At 41.7% G+C, this 21,623-nt stretch overlaps 1 protein-coding gene across 1 annotated transcript; it reads left to right on the forward strand.

Moving 5' to 3' along the window:
* The first annotated feature begins 376 nt into the window (after positions 1 to 376).
* Positions 377 to 20,568, forward strand: LOC115111129 (growth arrest-specific protein 2-like). Its single transcript, XM_065011995.1, has 8 exons — positions 377 to 525; positions 6,194 to 6,422; positions 7,372 to 7,481; positions 9,571 to 9,712; positions 14,967 to 15,030; positions 15,157 to 15,664; positions 15,931 to 16,038; positions 20,310 to 20,568. Exons 2-8 carry the CDS (start codon positions 6,212 to 6,214, stop codon positions 20,520 to 20,522), a joined length of 1,356 nt encoding a protein of 451 aa, XP_064868067.1. The 5' UTR covers positions 377 to 525; positions 6,194 to 6,211; the 3' UTR covers positions 20,523 to 20,568.
* Positions 20,569 to 21,623: the final 1,055 nt, after the last annotated feature.

Below are 21,623 nucleotides of genomic sequence, written 5' to 3' on the forward strand. Positions count from 1 at the left end.
ATACTGCCTGCACATAGTAGTCATAAAGACCACCCACACAAGTAACCCCTGCACGTTTTAATGGCAGATGGAGATGATTAAAGTCTCCGCGGGAAACTTGCCGGTGGAGGACTGACTAAACAGTGGTGCTGAGTTCTCAAAGCAAGAATGTCCAGTACTCACCACGAGACAGGGTAACCTTAGCGATGACTAATGTAAGAGTTCTACATTATTTATAGTGGAATCCAGATACAAAATGATAGGAACTGTGACTAATACAAGTCTGCTTTTCCTCTTGTCCCAACGTCGTAGACAGCGGTAACACCTACAGCTTGTAAGATGACACCAGCAGCTTTCACAAGGCGCACAGGGGTGTTTCATTGAGAAGTGAAGGCAGCCTACGTTCTTATTGTACATTTTCCGTTTAGCGGACCTGAGAAGATAACCTGTTAGTGATGTTTGGTGCTGCTGTGCCGACACACACAGTCTCTTTGTTGATTTTTACTGGGGGGATTTATTGAACAGTTTTACTTACTTATTGACACTGTAAGTATTTACTTTATAAAGTATTATTCCTATGCAGAAAGTTGATTAAGATATTCTGAATATTTAATAATGAAGGTCATTGATGAGGATGGTGATGGTGATGGCTGTACATGATTAATAAATAGCCTGTGTATTTTTTGTTTAGTTTGACCACTATCTCCAGTAATTGTATTTTCTACTAATCACCACTAGGCCTACTAGAAAAAACAATTATTGACTTCGTGACTTGGTATCTAAAAAGGGAAGCTATAGAGAAAATGTATGTATTTTACAAAATGATTTAGTTTATCATTGAAATATCAGTGAAATAATGATGATTTCAAGCTGTATGTGATACATCCTAAGTAATAGATGGTAACCCAACAGCTGCATTGCCAAACCTTAATATTCATTTTGAACCTGAATATATAAAAAATATAATATATTTTCATATATAAAAAAATATAATACATTTTTTGAACTTAATAAGTATGGATGTGCCTAAAATTGTACTCAATGAACAGCTTGTGCTTGTGGTCACTGTTTATTTGATAAATGTCTCCTAAGAACCATCCATGCTAAAATTCATTTTTTTCTGTTTGATTATAGTGGCCTAGTAAAAAAAAGAATGTCCAGTGGAATTCTAGAGTAAAGCCCCGTTGTTCAAGGTGTATAAACAGCAATGGGCAATTGACCTTAGAATCCTATATGCCGGTCTGGGGTTTATTTAGTCTGGAACCAGCTGAGACAGAGCCATGTACCGGGCCTGGAGCCCAGCAAGATGTAGTCTACCTACCCTGCAACCAACCCTTTGAATATCTGTGTTCAGTAGGGTCGCATTACCCCAGTTAAGCTGTTTAAATCTGAGACTCGATAATTGGGGACACCAGATCTCTGTTCAAATGCTGTTTCAGAATGGTGTAGCTTCCAGCAATGCTGTTGGACATCAAATTGAAATTGCCCATCTTTTTCTTCTCTAAATTGTTCATTCAAACTGTTTGGAAAACTGATATTTAGATCAGAGGAAGTCTCTGAAAGCATCTATAGACATGTGTTCATAGTTGCCACAAAAAGCCTGCTGGCTGTTTGGTGGTCAATTAGTTCCACTTGACAGTAGTAAAGGGGCTCTAAGTACGTACCACAACACAGTGACAAACACTGCTGTTGGCAATTGATTTGTGTCAGGACAAGCCGTTGTCAGTTTGAGGTCTTTTCTGCTCAAACTCTTGAAGCTTGAAAGGAGGTACTATAATTTCAAGATGAAAACATTCTCTCAGCCTGTTGAAAGGACACTTGTTTACCGGTGCCAGATGTGAGACAGCATCAGAGCCGTCAGACCCATCCCAATGACAGAGCCCAGGTTGGGGCCAGCTCGGGCAAAGGGAACCAGACCATCAATCAGTCTTGTCAATTTCAATTTGAATGGCCCACTTTTGCATTACAGGAACATACTACACACATTCTTAAATTTGATATTACCAGAAGAATTCTAAACTTTTTTCCCCCTAATGGGTAGTTTGCTGCCCTGTGAGATTGTTCCCTCCCATTAAGACACAGTCAATGAATAAGCAGCACAGTAACATGCTCCAAAATGTCACTGAAGGAAATCTTGTAGGGCTAGATAAATGAGGTAGTGGAGACCTACATAATATCAATGCAGGTATGGGCTTGTTTGCGTCTGTGTATACTTGTGTACTGTATGGTTGCATGTTTTGGTGTCTGTGTACGTGTGCAGGTGTGTGTGGGTGTACATGTATTTTCGGAATTGAGTATAAAGACCCCTTGTGTCTAAAAATGTAGGTCAGGGACCTTTGCACTCTTTCCGCAGCCCTGGATTGTCCTGTAGTAGAGGTGTGAATGTGGCACCTGTGTGTTCTGTTAGAGCGTGAGGCTCCCAGCCCCGGGCCGGTCAGCCTGAAAAACAGCCACATACATGGCAGACAGTCCTCCATCTACTCACCTACATTTGAATTTACAAAGCCACCCTACTAAAGTCACTATGACAAACAAAGAGGGACCGTGAGTCTACAAGATCATCAATCTGATCTGTCCATGGTTGAGGGCTTTGTTGGTACATTGACCTACTACTATTGCTATAGGTTGTGTGCTTGCTGCGCCATCTAGCCATTCCTCCCCCTTCCTACCTGCCTGGATTCCACACAGCTCCCAGGTCTCCTAGGTGTCTCCCTTAAACTGGGGCTTGTGTTGCGCAAACTATGTAGGCCTTCCTGCCCACCTGAAAAAATACTACAGCCTACTATGGTATAAATACTGTAGTATTGACTGTAGTGTTTTAGCAGACTTTACTGTAGTATTCGTTGTAGTGTATGCTGTGGTATTTACAGTTAACTATAGTACAGTACATTCAGAAAGTATTCAGACCCCTTGACTTTTTCCACATTTTGTTACGTTACAGCCTAAAATTGATTAAATATCCCCCCCCTAATTAGTCTACACACAATACCGAATAATGACAAACCAAAAATTGTTTTTTAGAAATTTTTGCAAATAATACCCTTTACTCAGTACTTTGTTGAAGCACCTTTGGCCGCGATTACAGCCTCGAGTCTTGTTCGGTATGATGCTACAAGCTTGGCACACCTGTATTTAGGGAGTTTCTCCCATTCTTCACTGCAGATCCTCTCAAGCTCTATCAGGTTGGATGGGGAGCCACGCTGCACAGCTATTTTCAGGTCTCTCCAGAGATATTTGATCGGGTTCAAGTCCGGGCTCTGGCTGGGCTACTCAAGGACATTCAGAGACTTGTCCCTAAGCCATCCCTGCATTGTCTTGGCTGTTAGCGGTCGTTGTCCTGTTGGACGGTGAGCGCTCTGGAGCAGGATTTCATCTAGGATCTCTCTGTACTTTGCTCCATTTATCTTTCCCTCGTTCCTGACTAGTCTTCAAGTCCCTGCCACTGAAAAACATCCCCACAGCATTATTCCGCCACCACCATGCTTCACCGTAGGGATGGTGCCAGGTTTTCTCCAGATGCAACGCTTGGAATTCAGCCCAAAGAGTCTTGGTTTCATCAGACCAGAGAATCTTTTTTCCCATGGTCTGAAAGTCCTTTAGGTGCCTTTTGGCAAACTCCAAGCGGGTTGGCATGTGCCTTTTACTGAGGAGTGGTTTCCGTCTGGCCCCTCTACCAATAAAGGCCTGATTGTTGGAGTGTTGCAGCGATGGTTGTCGTTCTGGAAGGTTCTCCACAGAGGAACTCTGGAGCTCTTTCAGAGTGACCATCGAGTTCTTAGTCACCTCCCTGACCAATGCCCTTCTCCCCCGATTGCTCAGTTTGGCCGGGCGGCCAGCTCTAGAAGAGTCTTGGTGGTTCCAAACTTCTTCCATTTAAGAAGGATGGAGGCCACAGTGTTCCTTCGGACCTTCAATGCTGCAGACATTTTTTGGTACCCTTCCCCAGATCTGTGCGTCAACACAATCCTGTCTCGGAGCTCTACAGACAATTCCTTCGAACTCATGGCTTGGTTTTTGCTCTGACATGCACTGTCAACTTTGAAACCTTATGTAGACAGTTGTATGCCTTTACAAATCATGTCCAATCAATTTAATTTACCACAGGTTGACTCCAATCAAGTTGAAGGGTGATCAATTGAAACAGGGTGCACCTGAGCTCAATTTCGAGTCTCATTGCAAAGGGTCTAAATACTTACATATATAAGGTATTTCTGTTGTTTTATATGTATAAAAAACAGTTTTGTCATTATGGAGTATTGTGTGTAGATTGATGTGGGGAAAAATGATTTAATCAATTTTAAAATAAGGCTATAACTTAACAAAATGTGGAAAAAGTCAAGGGGTCTGAATAATCTCCGAAGGCACTGCATAAATACTGCAGTAAAAGAGAACTGTAATATGTACTATAGTAATTACTGTAGTGTTTTTGCGGATTGAAGTGTACTGTAGTATTTACTGTAGTGTTTTTGGGGACTGTAGTACGGTATACTGTAGTATTTACTGTAGTGTTTTTGCGGACTGTAGTATACTGTAGTATTTACTGTGATGTTTTTGAGGACATTACCGTAGTATTTACTATAGTGTGTTTGTTTTATTATCTTTGACATCGAAGTGGAAGCTTTCTCCTTTTAGCACTTCTGCTCTTTTCTATAACTTGTAGGGAATACAGTATATGGTCTATACTTTTCATGTATGTTTCTCAATTATGGTTGGCACAAATTGTGATATAGGGAAGGGAATGGGCAGAGTATATGCAAATTAAATACTGTAGTATTTACTATAGTATTCTATAGTATACTACAAAATTCTATAGTAAGTACTACACACGATCGAGGGATACTACAGTGTGTAGTATAGTATTCTACAGTATACTACAGTTAATTATAGAATTCTATAGTAAACTAGTATTTTTTCATGTGGGTGCCTATGTGACAACATGACAGCTCCTTTGTCAATATTTGAAGACAATAGGACATTACCTTGAAAATATACTGTTTGTACATGTGTATCCTATCAACAAATGCTATTTTCAGTAGTTAGTGATGGATTCTGTGGGGGTTACATCCCTGTCAGCAGTCAGTATGTTTAACCTTCCAATAGTCTGTGACTTTAAACAGAACTCACATTTTCTTGGCAATTGAAATGAACGACACATCTGACGTTAAGATGTACATACCACAGAATCTAGGCATCTTATAGTAACACTCCACTCTAGAGTTTGTTGAAGTTGACTAGCATATTTTCTTCTGTCTTTCTCTGCAACCCCGGTGCATGTGTTGTTTTCTTACCCCTGCAGATTAACTGTGGGGATTACGGGAAGCCAAAGCATGTCTCTGCATGGGGTTGGCCTTTATGATGAATACTTGTCTGGAAAGAGGAGAAATGAGGCATAGAATAGTGCCAGGGGATTGGCTCTTGGCTTTAGATGTTTGTCTATTAAATCCATCCCTGACATCAGATACACTAACAGTTATGACAAAAGGTTGGTGCGTGTGTGTTCATGTTTGTGGGAAGATTTGTGTGTATGTGGGCTCTGTGTGTGATCTATTGTGTCAGTACATGTATGTATGTTTGTATGTTTGTGTGGGTTAGTATGTTGCTGTATGTGTATCATCCATGCTTTTGGTTTCCACACTGAAGACCATTATGAGTTTTACCTGTGCCAAAACCTCCACCAACTCCAAACCTTTCCGCTCATGTGGGAGTCTGGTGGACAGTCCTCCTACTGTGCTCTGTTGACTCTCATAGCCCCCGACCTGGCCCACGCTTGGTTCCTGTCTCAGCTGTATGCCCCTGTCCTGGCCCCTGCTCTGGGAGGAAGGTGTGGAGTGCTCCTAGCCCTGGTTAGGGTCAATGAGAGTGTTCCACACCATTCGATTTACTGTCAAATGAACTAGAGGCTAGAGCTTGTTTGAGTTGGGTTGAACTCTTGCTGTAGTAGGTTATTAAAACTTTCAACAGAATGGCTGTCCTGACATATACAACTAGAAATGTACAGAAAATATTGAAACACCAGTGGCTGACAGACAGGTCGACGCCCCTCTGACAAAGAGCTGATTTACAGATAGAAATGCCGCACCACAAATAAGCTCTCCAACTCCCTCCTTTGATGTGACATATTCAAATGTTGCAAATCTAGAAAAGTGACAATACAAAATATTTTAAATATGAATTAAATACAACATTAACAGCTTATTTTCCTCCTGTCCTGCAGGCAAAAGAGGAGGGAACCATGAACAGTCCGGTAGAAACAGAGGACGACCAATACAGTCCAATACATCTCACTGGGCTCGGAATATGTTGCCCCCTCAGTCCCAAACAGAACCACGATGGGCCTGGTCTGGAGAGCCCACAGCAGTACACCAAATGGCTCCCCAGCCGCCACGAGGCCAGCCTGCTGCCCATGAGAGAGGACCTGGCTCTCTGGCTCAACATATTTCTAGGTAAGGTGACCGTCACATGATTGTTATGTTGTTACAAAGCACCTGCAACAAACTTGTAACCATCTTGGGGTTTGGGGCTTTTAAAACACATTTAACAAGGAATGTGTCTAAACTATGACTAAGATAATGTGATGCATTGGTTTCGCTAGATTCTTGTGCAACATAGGCCTATTTTTCTCGTTTCTGAACATCAATACAAATGTCACCCAATGACATTCAGGTTATGCGAGGACATGAAATTGGATCATACTTTTTATATTGTATAAGGGGGATCTTGCTATTAGTTGGTGTTCTGAACTGGAAAGGCACACATGAACCTAAATCCTTGAAATACCCCTGCATGTCTGGTCACTGAAAGGAACCCTGTTAAGATTCCAAGGGAACAATATTGTTGGAAGGAAGTCAGGAAGGGCCTGAACATGTCAAATGTGTGTGTCTGGGTCGGGGAGACGACTAGATAATATCCATCACTCACACATAGGGATCGACTTGCAACAATGCAAGCCACGCATAAGTATTTTCTCGTTCGACAACCAGGAAGTTTGCATGAGAATGATGTTGTTAATAATAAGGTCCCATTAATAAGGCAAATGCTTCAGTTTAATATGGCATAATAAAAATGCATTAGATCAACAACCGTATCATTATTCACAAATAATGCCAGAGCAGTATAGTACATCTGTCATCACAGTGAGTAGTAACCTCAGGACAAAACCACCTGTGTAATGACATATAACGCCCTACATGATAAGTATGTAGTCACTATATAGTCACTTTATAGTCACTTATCATGTACAGATCATTTTTTTGAAACAGGGTATAAGTAAATAAAACATTATTATTAGATGTAAAGCACACAGTGATATAAGACAATTATTTGATGTGAAATGGGCTTCCCTTTCTGTGGCCTGTTTAGCATGGTGTTGGTGACTGACGTTTCTCACCACAGACTCTGGGGTCACGGCTGACAGCCTGATGGACAGGCTGGATAATGGGGTTCTGCTGTGCCAGCTGGCCGAGGAGCTACAGGAGAGGATGATCCAAGCCAGCAATGGCAAGGTAACATACAAACATACATGACCATAGACAGCATACATTACATGATCCCAATTAAGAATATCGATCTTTCATCAACTTACTTATGCCATACAGATGTCTATATTTCAGTGGCTCAGTCTTTTTAAAACATTTATTTCACCGTTATTTAACCAGGTAGGCTAGTTGAGAACAAGTTCTCATTTGCAACTGCGACCTGGCCAAGATAAAGTAAAGCAGTTTGACACATACAACAACAACAGAGTTACACATGGAATAAACAAACATACAAACAATAATACAGTAGGAAAATCTATATGTGCAAATGAGGTAGGATAAGAGAGGTATAAGGCAATAAATAGGCCATGGTGGCAAAGTAATTACAATATAACAATTAAACACTGGAATGGTAGACTGAGACACTCTGCAATTGAGCCGTCTCTGATGTACGTTTGGTGTATTTTTGTATTATGATGAAACCTAGCCATCACTTGAAAGTAGACAATAAAGGACAGAATGTTTCACTGAGAGTCTCTGGTTTTGAAGTCACCATCTGTGTTTCTCCTCACCCCTTCTCTGCTGCTGCTACTGATACTGACTGAGAACTGCATAATGCAACGCTTCATTGTCATTCTTGAATTGTGTTTACTAGTAACTGTTTCCTAAATTTATACAAAAATAACTCAATATTGTTTATAATCTTACACAGAATCTTCCCAAGTGCTGGCTGTTGGAGTTACTTTCTATGGTTCACATCTGACTAGACATTTGGAGGGAATTTATTTAAAGGCCCAGTGCTGTCAAAATGATGTTTTACTGTTTTTAGCTGATAAAACTATCGATGTAAAAAAAGTGAAACATTTGATCAGTGTATTTCCTGATAGTTGCTGGTTGAAAATACAATCTACACAGGACACATCACCAGGCGGTTAATTAGTTAAAGGCCCAATGCAGTCAAAAACGTGATTTTCTTGTGTTTATATATATATATATTTCCACACTATCAGATTGGAATAACACTGTGAAATTGTGAAAATTATGATAATGCCATTTTAGTGTAAGAGCTGTTTTAAAAGACCGCCTGAAATTTCAGCCTGTTTTGGTGGGATGGAGTTTTGGCCTGCCTGGTATCATCACCAGGCAATAAATTAGTTAATAGAGCAATAACAAAGAGAGTTCCAAAACATCTCTGGCATTAACAGTTAGTTTTCAGTTTGCCCCTCCCCATTCAGACCACTCCCAGACAGTCCTAGCAAAATTCTTGCTTGAGAAATGTTTTTTTTTTGCTAAAAAGCTATTTCTGTTTCTTTTGGAAACTGTTTATGGAAACTATTACAGTAAGGAACATAATTGTTATCCAGAAATGATTTGAAATTGATCTAAAAATGGCTGCATTGGGCCTTTAAGAAAATAATTGATGCTAAGAGGATAATGTAGTGGGATTGACCCCAAATTAGCTGTTATTAATAATTATAATGCACTAAGTATACCATGTTATACACTGAGTATAAAAAAACATTAAGAACAGCTGCTCTTTCCATGACTCAGACTGACCAGGTGAATCCAGGTGAAAGCTATGATCCCTTATTAATGTCACTTGTTAAATCCACTCCAATCAGTGTAGATGAAGGTGAGAAGACAGGATAAAGAAGGATTTTTAAACCTTGAAATAACTGAGACATGGATTGTGTGTATGTGCCATTCAGAGAGTGAATGGGAAAGACAAAACATTTTAGTGCCTTTGATCGGGGTTTGGTAGTAGGTGCCAGGCGCACCGGTTTGTGTCAAGAACTGCAACGCTGCTGGGTTTTTCATGCTCAACAGTTTCATGTGTCTATCAAGAATGGTCCACCAGCCTATGGACATTAAGACAACTTTACACAACTGTGGGAAACATTGGAATCAACATGGGCCAGCATCCCTGTGGAACGCTTTCGACACATTGTAGAGTTCTGTAGATGTCCTGACAAATTGACGCTGTTCTGAGTGCAGGGGGGGGGGGGGTGCAACTCAAAAGTAGGAAGGTGTCCTTAATGTTTGGTATACTCCGTGTATTGAGCTGAATTAGAGTATTGACATTGACTTGGTGATTGTCCCTGTGTATTTTCCCCAGCCCTTCGTCCGCAGGGGGATTAATTGGCGAGCTGATGCTGCTTCTGGCTCTTTCTTTGCCCGGGACAACGCTGCCAACTTCCTCTACTGGTGTCGGAAGATTGGTGTGGATGAGACCTACCTGTTTGAGTCTGAAGGTTTGGGTGAGTGCCTACTTGTTTGTTCATTTCCGTCTGGCACTGACAGGACACAAATATGTCCTTAAACAGCCAATGTCCATCAAGTTGTCTGTCTAAGAGAGAATCTGTAAATCTCTGTCAGAGTCAACCAGATTAACTCATGAACACTGAAATGGTGTGGCTAATTGGCAACAGACCCTACAGTTAGATCATTAACACACTTCTGCCGATTCTAATCTGTTGTAAATCTGTGCTCAGGATGTGCAACTTCCAGAGACTTAGCAGAGATAATCTTATTGAGAAACAGTCCTCATACACTTCACAAGATGTCTGGTTTTAAAACGTTCCCGACCCCCATCCCATCTCTACTCTCATCCATATACAGTGGGGCAAAAAACTATTTAGTCAGCCACCAATTGTGCATGTTCTCCCACTTAAAAAGACAAGAGAGGCCTGTAATTTTCAGCATAGGTACACTTCAACTATGACAGACAAAATTCATAAAAAATCCAGAAAATCACATTGTAGGATTTTTTATGAATTTATTTGCAAATTATGGTGGAAAATAAGTATTTGGTCACCTACAAACAAGCAAGATTTCTGGCTCTCACAGACCTGTAACTTCTTCTTTAAGAGGCTCCTCTGTCCTCCACTCGTTACCTGTATTAATGGCACCTGTTTGAACTTGTTATCAGTATAAAAGACACCTGTCCACAACCTCAAACAGTCACACTCCAAACTCCACTATGGCCAAGACCAAAGAGCTGTCAAAGGACACCAGAAACAAAATTGTAGACCTGCACCAGGCTGGGAAGACTGAATCTGCAATAGGTAAGCAGCTTGGTTTGAAGAAATCAACTGTGGGGAGCAATTATTAGGAAATGGAAGACATACAAGACCACTGATAATCTCCCTCGATCTGGGGCTCCACGCAAGATCTCACCCCGGGGGGTCAAAATGATCACAAGAACAGTGAGCAAAAATCCCAGAACCACACGGGGGGACATAGTGAATGACCTGCAGAGAGCTGGGACCAAAGTAACAAAGCCTACCATCAGTAACACACTACGCCGCCAGGGACTCAAATCCTGCAGTGCCAGACGTGTCACCCTGCTTAAGCCAGTACATGTCCAGGCCCGTCTGAAGTTTGCTAGAGAGCATTTGGATGGCCCAGAAGAAGATTGGGAGAATGTCATATGGTCAGATGAAACCAAAATATAACTCTATACTCGTCGTGTTTGGAGGACAAAGAATGCTGAGTTGCATCCAAAGAACACCATACCTACTGTGAAGCATGGGGGTGGGAAAATCATGCTTTGGGGCTGTTTTTCTGCAAAGGGACCAGGACGACTGATCCGTGTAAAGGAAGGAATGAATGGGGCCATGTATCGTCAGATTTTGAGTGAAAACCTCCTTCCATCAGCAAGGGCATTGAAGATGAAACGTGGCTGGGTCTTTCAGCATGACAATGATCCCAAACACACCGCCCGGGCAATGAAGGAGTGAATTCGTAAGAAGCATTTCAATGTCCTGGAGTGGCCTAGCCAGTCTCCAGATCTCAACCCCATAGGAAATCTTTGGAGGGAGTTGAAAGTCCGTGTTGCCCAGCAACAGCCCCAAAACATCACTGCTCTAGAGGAGATCTGCATGGAGAATGGGCCAAAATACCAGCAACAGTGTGTGAAAACCTTGTGAAGACTTACAGAAAACGTTTGACCTCTGTCATTACCAACAAAGGGTATATAACAAAGTATTGAGATAAACTTTTGTTATTGACCAAATATTTATTTTCCACCAAATAAATTCATTAAAAATCCTACAATGTGATTTTCTGGATTTTTTTGTTGTCTTTTTTTGTCTGTCATAGTTGAAGTGTACCTGTGATGAAAATTACAGGCCTTTCCCATCTTTTTAAGTGGGAGAACTTGCACAATTGGTGGCTGACTAAATACTTTTTTGCCCCACTGTATATACAGTTCAAGTTTACGTACACCTTAGCCAAATACATTTAACCTCAGTTTTCACCATTTCTGAAATTTAATCCTAGTAAAAATTCCCAGTCTTAGGTCAGTTAGGATCACCACTTTATTTTTAGAATGTGAAATGTCAGAATAATAGCAGAGAGAATGATTTATTTCAGCTTTTATTTCCCTCATTACATTCCCATTGGGTCAGAAGATTACATACATTCAATTAGCATTTGGTAGCATTGCCTTTAAAATGTTTAACTTGGGTCAAACGTTTCGGGTAGCCTTCCACAAGCTTCCCACAATAAGTTGAGTGAATTTTGGCCCATTCCTCCTGACAGAACTGAGTAAGGTTTGGAGGCCACCTTGCTCACACACGCCTTTTCAGTTCTGCCCACAAATTTTGTATAGGATGAGGTCAGGGCTTTGTGATGGCCACTCCAATACTTTGACTTTGTTGTCCTTAAGCCATTTTGCCACAACTTTGGAAGTATGCTTGGGGTCATTTGCGACCAAGCTTGAGATGTTGCTTCAATATATCCACATAATTTTCCTACCTCATGATGCCATCTATTTTGTGAAGTGCACCAGTCCCTCCTGCAGCAAAGCTTGCCCCCCTTTTTCCTCCAAACATAATGATGGTCATTATGGCCAAACAGTTCTATTTTGTTTCATCAGACCAGAGGACATTTCTCCAAAAAGTTCGATCTTTGACCCCATGTGCAGTTGCAAACTGTAGTCTGGCTTTTTTATGGCGGTTTTGGAGCAGTGGCTTCTTCCTTGCTGAGCGGCCTTTCAGTTTATGTCGATATGGGACTCGTTTTACTGTGGATATAGATACTTTTGTACTAATTTCCTCCAGCATCTTCACAAGGTCCTTTTAGGTTGTTCTGGGATTGATTTGCACCTTTCGCACCAAGGTTCGTTCATCTCTAGGAGACAGAAGGCGTCCACTTCCTGAGCGGTATGACGGCTGTGTGGTCCCATGGTGTTTATGCTTGCGTACTATTGTTTGTACAGATGAACGTGGTACCTTCAGGTGTTTGGAAATTGCTCCCAAGGATCAACCAGACTTGTGGAGGTCTACAATTATTTTTCTGAGGTCTTGGCTGCTTTCTTTTGATTTCCCCATGATGTCAAGCAAAGAGGCACTGAGTTTGAAGGCAGGCCTTTAAATACATCCACAGGTACACCTCCAATTGACTCCAATGATGTCAAATAGCCTATCAGAAGCTTCTGAAGCCATGACATCTTTTTCTGAAATGTTCCAAGCTATTTAAAGGCAGAGTCAACTTAGTGTTCTGACCCACTGGAATTGTGATAGTGAAATAATCTGTCTGTAAACAATTGTTGGAAACATTACTTGTGTCAAGCACAAAGTAGATGTCCTAACCGACTTGCCAAAACTATAGTTTGTTAACAAGAAATTTGTGGAGTGGTTGAAAAACTAGTTTTATTGACTCCAACCTCAGTGTATGCAAACTTCTGACTTCAACTGTATATATACTCTATCATACCCTCTCATCAGACAATGGGAGGCCTCTGGCAGTAGTCTCTGGTTCCTTTCTTGTGCCTGTTCTGGATTAGTAGCCTGTCCCCTGTAGAAAACTGTGCTGTTTCCCGTTCAGTCCTCTTCTCTGTTCTGTAGAAGCATGGCCCCACTGGGAAAACACTCCAGTGTCACCTGTCTTTGTCCCCCACTGACTCTCTAGCTTTTATCTGTGACTGTCACTATGAGAACACCAGCCATGCTTCCTCACTAGCTGTAGAGGATTTAGCGAGTGGATGAGATGGTTTAAAGAGAATGAAAGAGACAGATGTTTAGGTGGAGCTGGAAAGCAGGTCAGCTCACAGTGCTACCTGACTCTGTACCTTGAAAATAGGGATTATATATTTTCTTCTGTGACTTGGATTGTCTTGTCTTAGGATCATGTATCACTCATTCACCTCTGTTTCTGTTCGATGCCTTCAGTACTGCGGAACATGGGAGACTAGTTATAGCATGTTGACCACATTTAGTGATATTAACTGTGTGCGGTATACCTATTCCACCTGGGCATGTTCCTGCATGGGCATGCATGACACTGAGAGAGTTAATGTGTAGGTTTCACTACCACACGCGTCAGTTTGCCCCCTAGTCTGACTAAACTGGCTTGCTGGTGAATTTTCTCTCAGAATGATAGGACAGGTACATGATGACTACTGTATTTTTCAATTTTTATGTTTGACACAGGAATTTTAAAGTCATTCATACTGTATATTTGCATACGTACGTAATTGCTTAAATTGTTGTACTTCAATGTACAACTACATGTAAGTGTATACTGTGTATTTGTGGCATTATGTCTGCTCTACTCTATTCCTGCTTTCTCTCCTCCCTCTTCCCTGCTGCATCTCTGATCTCTGGTGTAGTGATGGATTTACAGAATAGAGCAATGACCAAAGCAAAGAGCAAAGGAACTTCATTGCCAATTTCAAAGATCAAAGGTTACCTATGGACGCGGTCGGGAGGTGTGTCCCATGTGTCTCACATTTGAACTATAATACCATAACTTTCCCAATTGTTTGTGTTTTGGTGGTGCTTCATTTTCATGTTAGGCTACTGAGAGAAGTTAAGTTCACTACTCAGTATATCCATGATTCCTTTCCCTCCAAAACAAAACCACACCTTCTGTCCCTGTGAAATGAAATGACATGTTTAGAACAAGATATGTTTTGATAAGTATTTTAATCACTTTGGAGAGCCTAACTTTGAAGACTACGGATGATTACAGGCATTGAGCGTGCTGTGTTTAGCCTGCATGCCCACGTTTTCTTTACCCACGTGTCTGGTGCCTGCAGGGATTTGAGTTCAGCTTAAAGGGTAGCTGGGCTGGAGAAAAGCATAACCCCTCCTGAGTCCTCACTGACATTCACCCGTATTCAAAATGCTGCTCTTGTTTTCATTTTCCTCATAGAGAATGTCCTGTTTTGTCTTTGCAAGCATCTCTTTTGGCAGCTGAATGATACTCATTGTTAATGGGTAGCATGTGTGTGTGGTTCTTGAAATGTAAACACATTGGTTTGATCTCTATTCAACTTTGTCTGCGTGAATCCTCATATTCAAATAGCTTGGTGCAGGATGAAGGTTGTTTTTGTGTGTCCTGACATTCTGACATTCTGACAGTCTGTGTGGTTTGTCATGGACATTCATGTTTACATTTACACATTTAGCTGCTGTTCATGTCATCAGGCTTTATACATAAAGATAATACATTAATATGACAGTATTTGTTTAGCCATGACATAAGTTGTGTGTGCTTTATGGGCAGTGCTCCACAAACAGCCTCGGGAGGTGTGTCTCTGTCTTATGGAGCTGGGAAGGATTTCAGCCAGGTGAGTTGTCATGACTATGTGTACATCATTCACTCAGAGACTTGCACAACTGCACTTTTCCCTGTTCACGGAATCTTTCTTTACCAACCGTCTAACAGTTGTGGTGTCTCACTGACTCGCTCTCAGGTATGGTGTGGAGCCCCCAGGGTTGGTGAAGCTGGAGAGAGAGATAGAGAGGGAGGAGGGAGGGTCTCTCACCCCATCGTCACCTCTGACCTTCCCCTCACCCACAACTCTTCCCTTAATCTTACCGTTGATCCGTGCTCCTACACCCCCTGCTTCTGTAACCCCACCTCCCAGTCCAAGCCCACCCCCTTCCCCAGCCCCAATAGACCCTACACCTGCAACTTCCATCTCATCCTCGTCAACCACCACTAGCACAACTTCCACTCAAACCTCATCTGTTATCACTGTCACAACCTCCACTCAGACACCTCCCACAACACCAACCACAGATCCTATCTCAGCCCTGAGCCTTACAGAGACCCCTGTCTCCCCATCTCCACATCCTCCACCACTGCCGTCACCTCCATCACAACCCTCACCCTCCCCCTCACCTAAGCCCAAGGCGCGTCGTCCAAGCAAATCATCTGCTAAGAAGACTCCAAGCACATGCGACTTGTTGGATGACATTGTAAGTACCTCCTCTCAAATAGGCCTAAAGTAACCATGAATTACCCATCAATATAATGAGAAGTACAGAAGCTAATCAGTGTCATCTTGCCCCACTGACTGTATCGTAGGAAAGATCTTAAGCATTGACCTAGTCTAGCACACCAGACTTCCTCTCCAATTGTTTAGCAAACATTCTTAGCGGTGATAATGCTGGTAGGTATAGCCTATGGGTAGGAGGAGGTTGTGTCTTTGCTTGCTTTATCTGAGAGATGTTTTGTGTTTCAGGTGAGAAACATTATCGAGGACTCGCCATGCAGCTGCCCAACTAAGTTCCCTGTGGAGAAGCATCCCAAAGGATGCTACCGTGTCGGGGAGAAGGTCCTCTACGTACGAGTATGTCAAAACCCCTTCCTTCACCCTAATTGTAAGGGGTTAATAAACCTCAGGCAGTTGCGTGAAACCATGGAAGTAGATTATATTTATATTGTTCTATACAACAACCACATGAGGAAATATAAGGCATTTAATTTGTTGGTATTGACTTAATACCAACATATTACATTCTTTGCATTTTCTTATGTGGTTGTTTTTTAATCAAGTGATATTTAGGAATGTTGATTGACATATATTCAGAATATTGAGCAATGAGGGCGTGTTTGCTGCAATAAGTGGGAATCTGTAGAGAAGGACTTGTTGCAGGCAAAGCCCTATGGGATACAGGGTTGCTTGGCAACAGTAGACTGAGTTCTAATGGGGAAAAAGTATTATTAAAACATGCCCAGGTTTGTAATACTTGATTTGTCCTAATATGTATTGAATGTCTTACAAATAAATTATTGTATATTATTTTGTTTAACAAAAAGTGAAATCTTAGCTATAATGTCAAATTAACATTTATACCTGATTGAGTAAAATGTGCATTTTGCCTTTAGTTGCTCCATATCTAATATATTCTGAAATGGACTATTCAATTCCATAGTTAATTTATCAACAATTGGATGGGGTCGCACTCTATGGGTTCAACGAACCAGAAATGCATCAATTGCTTCCTCAGTGGAAGCGTTCCCTATATGGCCTTGACTGACACTGTAGCATTGTCTGTCTTCTGTCCACACTGAGCTGACAGACCAAACCGTATGTTGTTTCTCATCTTTTGGGGACAATTGGTCACCAACAGAAGACCGTTGTAATGCTCAGTTAATCTCATTGAAATCCATTGGCTTAGAATGTGTTACTCAATAACAGTATGTGATTTAGCTGTCTTTGTCAGTAAGCTGACATGCTGAGTTACAACTGCATTCCTATTTTTCTTCCCTGAGCAACAGACACCTTATTTTTACCACCCATTTAGATATAATGGCTGCCTTAGACTCACGGAACACCTTTTTCTCAGTAATAGTCAAATGTCTAACACGGGAAAACATGCCCTTACGCCACATCAAAGAAAATGGAGGTCATAAAAATGGATAGCCAAGGGATGTTGTTGGTTTATGGGCAAGTTCAGTGAGGCTGTATGTTTAGGACGAACATTTACAAAATGGAGAAATATGCGTACCCTGACGGTTTCATGGTCACGGTATTGTATCTTTCCTTTCTTTCATCCTTCAGTGTTTCTCGGCAACCAAGGTCATATGACTGGGGTTTGGTTGCATGTGAACCGCTTGTCTGTTGAAGCTCTGTAATTTTCCTGATATTCCAGATGCCCTCCCCTGAACACACTTTGGCTTATTTTAGTCTTCTGTGGTTTCCTGAGAATAACTGCTAATTACAGATTTAATTACAGCAGCATGGACTTGTGCCAGGCTACGTTACCTTTTCACTTTAGATTGTCTGTGTGCCCAACATCTCCATCTTACCTGTTATTACTGTACAGCAGAGGTATTCAACCGTGGGTCTGCAGCCCATGTACCTCTGGGGGTCCGCAAAGTATATATTTTAATATAGTATATTTTATTTGATTTGATTATTTCAACGTTTTTAAGAATATTGCTAGCAACAACAGAATGAATACATTGTGAATAACAGAAAATATTATTATTGTCATCCACACCAGAAAAGAGGATATATTTTCTTTCTAATGTCGCCTAAGGTATAATGGGGGTCCTTGGGTTGTCAGTTGCCTAGGAGGAGGTTCCTGGGTAAGAAAAGGTTGAAGACATTTAAGACCCCTGTTGTACAGCACTACCTGCAGGATACACAGTCCTTTCTCTCAATCACTAAAAAACACACTTCTCTTCTCTGTATGAATAGAGCACTACAGTGCACTCCCCTGTAAAGATGTTACCTGTGAATGTGTGAAGTGATGCCCATTAACCAGGCCCTGATAACCCCTTTATGTCTGTCTGGCTGTCTGTCTGTATGAGTCCTGTGATGTTTGCTTGCCTTTTTAAAGAGCAGAATCTATTGATTACTAAAACCAAGTCATTAGTGGTGTGATTTAATCAGACAGCTCATTGAAGCCTGGCCTGGTATGACACCACCACTCTCCACTGGAGATTTTTCAATCATGCAAGTCCTGGAGGGCTCCATGCAGCATTCTCAGCTGTTGAAGAAAGGAAGGCTTTTCTTCCCCAAGCCCAATTAAGCACCAGGCTTTATAGCAGGGATGGTAACTGTGTCTGGCACTGCAGAGAATGGAGACATTAAAACCTCTCACAATATCATCTCACTTCCATTACTTCCTATTTCCATCAGAACACATAGGAGCTTTGTTTGGTTTGCTTTATATTTTAGCAGTGGTCTGATAGCTATAAAAAGAAGACATATCTCCATTTGAGCAATCATGAAAGTTCTATGGGATCACCTAAAAGGAAAAAGCAGTTTAATTTAAGAATAAGTAGGAGATGGTGGTTAGGTTATATTAAAGGCCCTGCCCTTTTTGCATGTGACAAGATCCTCCCATAGAGTGAGATATATGTGAATTTCTACAATACAATTACTCCATCTCTCATGTAATGACCAGTGCAATCACAATACATTTTCCTCAAAAGGGAATGGTTAAACCATGGCCCCTAGTGGATGATGGGTGAAGGCCTCTTCCCCCATTAGCATTCTCATGAATCTTTCAACAACAAACGGGAGGAGAGAGAATCAATAGAGCTGCCAGGGAAGGAAGGCACAGGGGAATCCAGCAGTCAGCTTATGGGCTGGAGTAACGGCACACGTGTGGGGGGGCAGGGGCTGTTAGAATTAATCTGATTATATAGAAGGAGATGTCTGCCGCAGGGGGTTGTGTGCACAATTCCTGAGAAAGTCTACTTGCATAATTCCACTATGTGAATATTGAGTTTTGAGAGCCATAACAGTCATAATGTATTTTGACTAGTGTTCTGTGTTGACTAGTGTTCTGTTACATACGCAATTAAATAAATACAGTAACCCAAATATATTTTCCTCATAGAGCTCTTGAAATGTATTGCTGTAGGCTATAAGACAAATCCTTAGCCTACCGTATTTTAGTCCACATTTGTATGGACAGCTGTAACCTAAGGTTGATGAGTGGGAAAAACATATAGGTGTTTCCCTCCACTGCTCCCCCTCCCTCCTTCTTACCCTTGTGTTCGTGTGTTATGTCAAACTTGACCCCGCTGTCAGCGATAACATTTTAATCTGCCGGTGGACAGCTGAGGCAGATCACGTTTCAGGGGCTTCTTTGGTTGGTAAATGGGACTACCAGGCATTGTTTGTGTGCACGTGGGTGCTTGTGTATGTGCGTGTGTGTATTCACTTACACCCCTCCACCGTCCATCTCGCCATTAGTATGCATAGTGGAGGACAGGAGGCGTATAGCAGGGGTGTAAATCTGCTTGTATTATCACATTCTTAATGGTTCCATAATGAAGGGGTTATGGGCGATAAGGAAGGAGGGGGTGGGCCGGTATTGACAGAAGGACGGCTGGCCAGGCAAGGCCTCTTGGGAATCTAGACGTCTGTGTGGAGCTACAGCTTTGTAAAGAGACAGCGATCTCTATTTTGCTGCTTTCATTTCTTTACAATCCGACTGTATTATTTGAGAGCTGTTGCCATGGTAGCGTCAGGTTTGTACCAGACCAGAGGGTGATGTGTAGAGGAAGGTGTCTATGCAGTATGTTGTCAGAGGGCTTGATTTAAAGAGTGCTGATATCTCAGAGTGTTTGCCTGCTATCACGGGTGTTCTAAGTGCAACTATGTACATGGTGACTTCACAACAACGTACTATTTATGAATGCTGTGTCCTCTGTGTGCGCGCCCGTGAGTGCATGTCTGTGGATTAGTCCACTGCATGTACTCAGCTGGTGTTTCATTTGGCTTAATGAGATTTTGACAAATCTGTCTCTTTCTATGGATCAGAGATCATTTGACTTTCATGAGGGCTGTTACACAGGCAGAAGGAACTGGTCAATATTTGATTAGAAGGGTATCTTCTCTTCTCTTCTTCTCGGGGGTCATACAAAGAGCAGTTTCAGTCTGGGGAGTGGATCATAACATTTTCCAAGGTTACTATGCCTTGGCCTACTTGAAATCAGACATAGGTGAAGGGGATTCAAAACCAAGCTAGGTACTGAGCAACAAACAAGTACATTTGTTGTGGTTGAATTGGTTAAGTTGCTCAAATGGAATAGCAGTCATGGGTTTTATTGTACCTGCTGTTTCTGACTATCCCCTCCATCTTGTTCTTCCTGCAGATGCTGAATGAGCGTCATGTGATGGTGCGCATCGGGGGAGGCTGGGAGACCTTGGGATGTTACCTGCTGAAGCATGACCCCTGCCGGAGTCCACCGGTCACCCCGGTCAGGACCTGTTGGGCCAAAGGCAAGTCCCCCAACATGAAGGACCTCTTACCACTGTCACCAGACAGCTACATGGTGGTGGGGGCACACTCCCGTGCCAAGAAATAAAACAGGAATCTGTTCAACCATAACAGATAACTGACACCACAACCTAGCAATGAAGCTTCCTGGTTATGCTGAGCATATGATGTTTTTTTCTGGGGATTTATTTGAATGAAAGCTATTGCCTAGTGACCAGCGGGGTGTGTGTGTGTGTGTGTGTGTGTGTGTGTGTGTGTGTGTGTGTGTGTGTGTGTGTGTGTGTGTGTGTGTGTGTGTGTGTGTGTGTGTGTGTGTGTGTGTGTGTGTGTGTGTGTGTGTGTAGATTTATCTTTGGTGAAGTTGGGTTTAGTGGCTCACATGTATGTAGAAAGGTATATTTTATCATCTAAAGGAATTCAACAAAATACCTGGTATGGTGTTATTTTAGGGCAGCAGGTAGCCTAGTGGTTAGAGCGTTCGGACAGGAACCGAAAAGTTGCTAGATCGAATCCCTGAGCTGACAAGCTAAAAATCTGTCGTTCTGCCTGAACAAGGCAGTTATTAATAACCCACTGTTCCTAGGCCGTCATTGTAAATAAGAATTTGTTCTTAACTGACTTGCCTAGTTAAATAAAAAATATAAAAAAATGTAAGATTAGTTTGAAAAAGTGATCTTACCTGTAAAAATCGATCCTGTAGTCTTTAAAAGAGTTGATTCAGAATGGCTAGTATAGCTGAGAGGTAATGGCATCTAGAATTGTATTTTACTACATTGGATGAGGGCTCATCTGAAGACTATCCAGTCATTTCTCTATAAGAATTGGTTTATATTGTATTTTAAAATATGTTTGTTAGAACCCTGAGAGAAGACGATATAGGGATCAGTTATGAAATGTTTATTTTTCATTATTTTATGTATATTTTGGAATGTACTCTGATTGAATATCATGTAATGACATCACATGGGCATGAAAAAGGGCAAAAATGTGAACTATCAATTTATCTGTAGTCAGATGGTTAGCTATTACCTTGCAGCCTTGACTCTTTCTCAGTTGCTGGAATTAACAGACTGAGGACACAGCCAGAAAATACACAACACTCCTCTAGGTGGCACTGTGTCATAAGCAATAGATGGTACAAGTAACACTTAGCCCAGGGTTTCTTAGCCTCTATGGCTGAATTTAGACA

This window comes from Oncorhynchus nerka, linkage group LG27 (genome assembly GCF_034236695.1).
Source record: "Oncorhynchus nerka isolate Pitt River linkage group LG27, Oner_Uvic_2.0, whole genome shotgun sequence".
NCBI lineage: Eukaryota > Metazoa > Chordata > Actinopteri > Salmoniformes > Salmonidae > Oncorhynchus > Oncorhynchus nerka.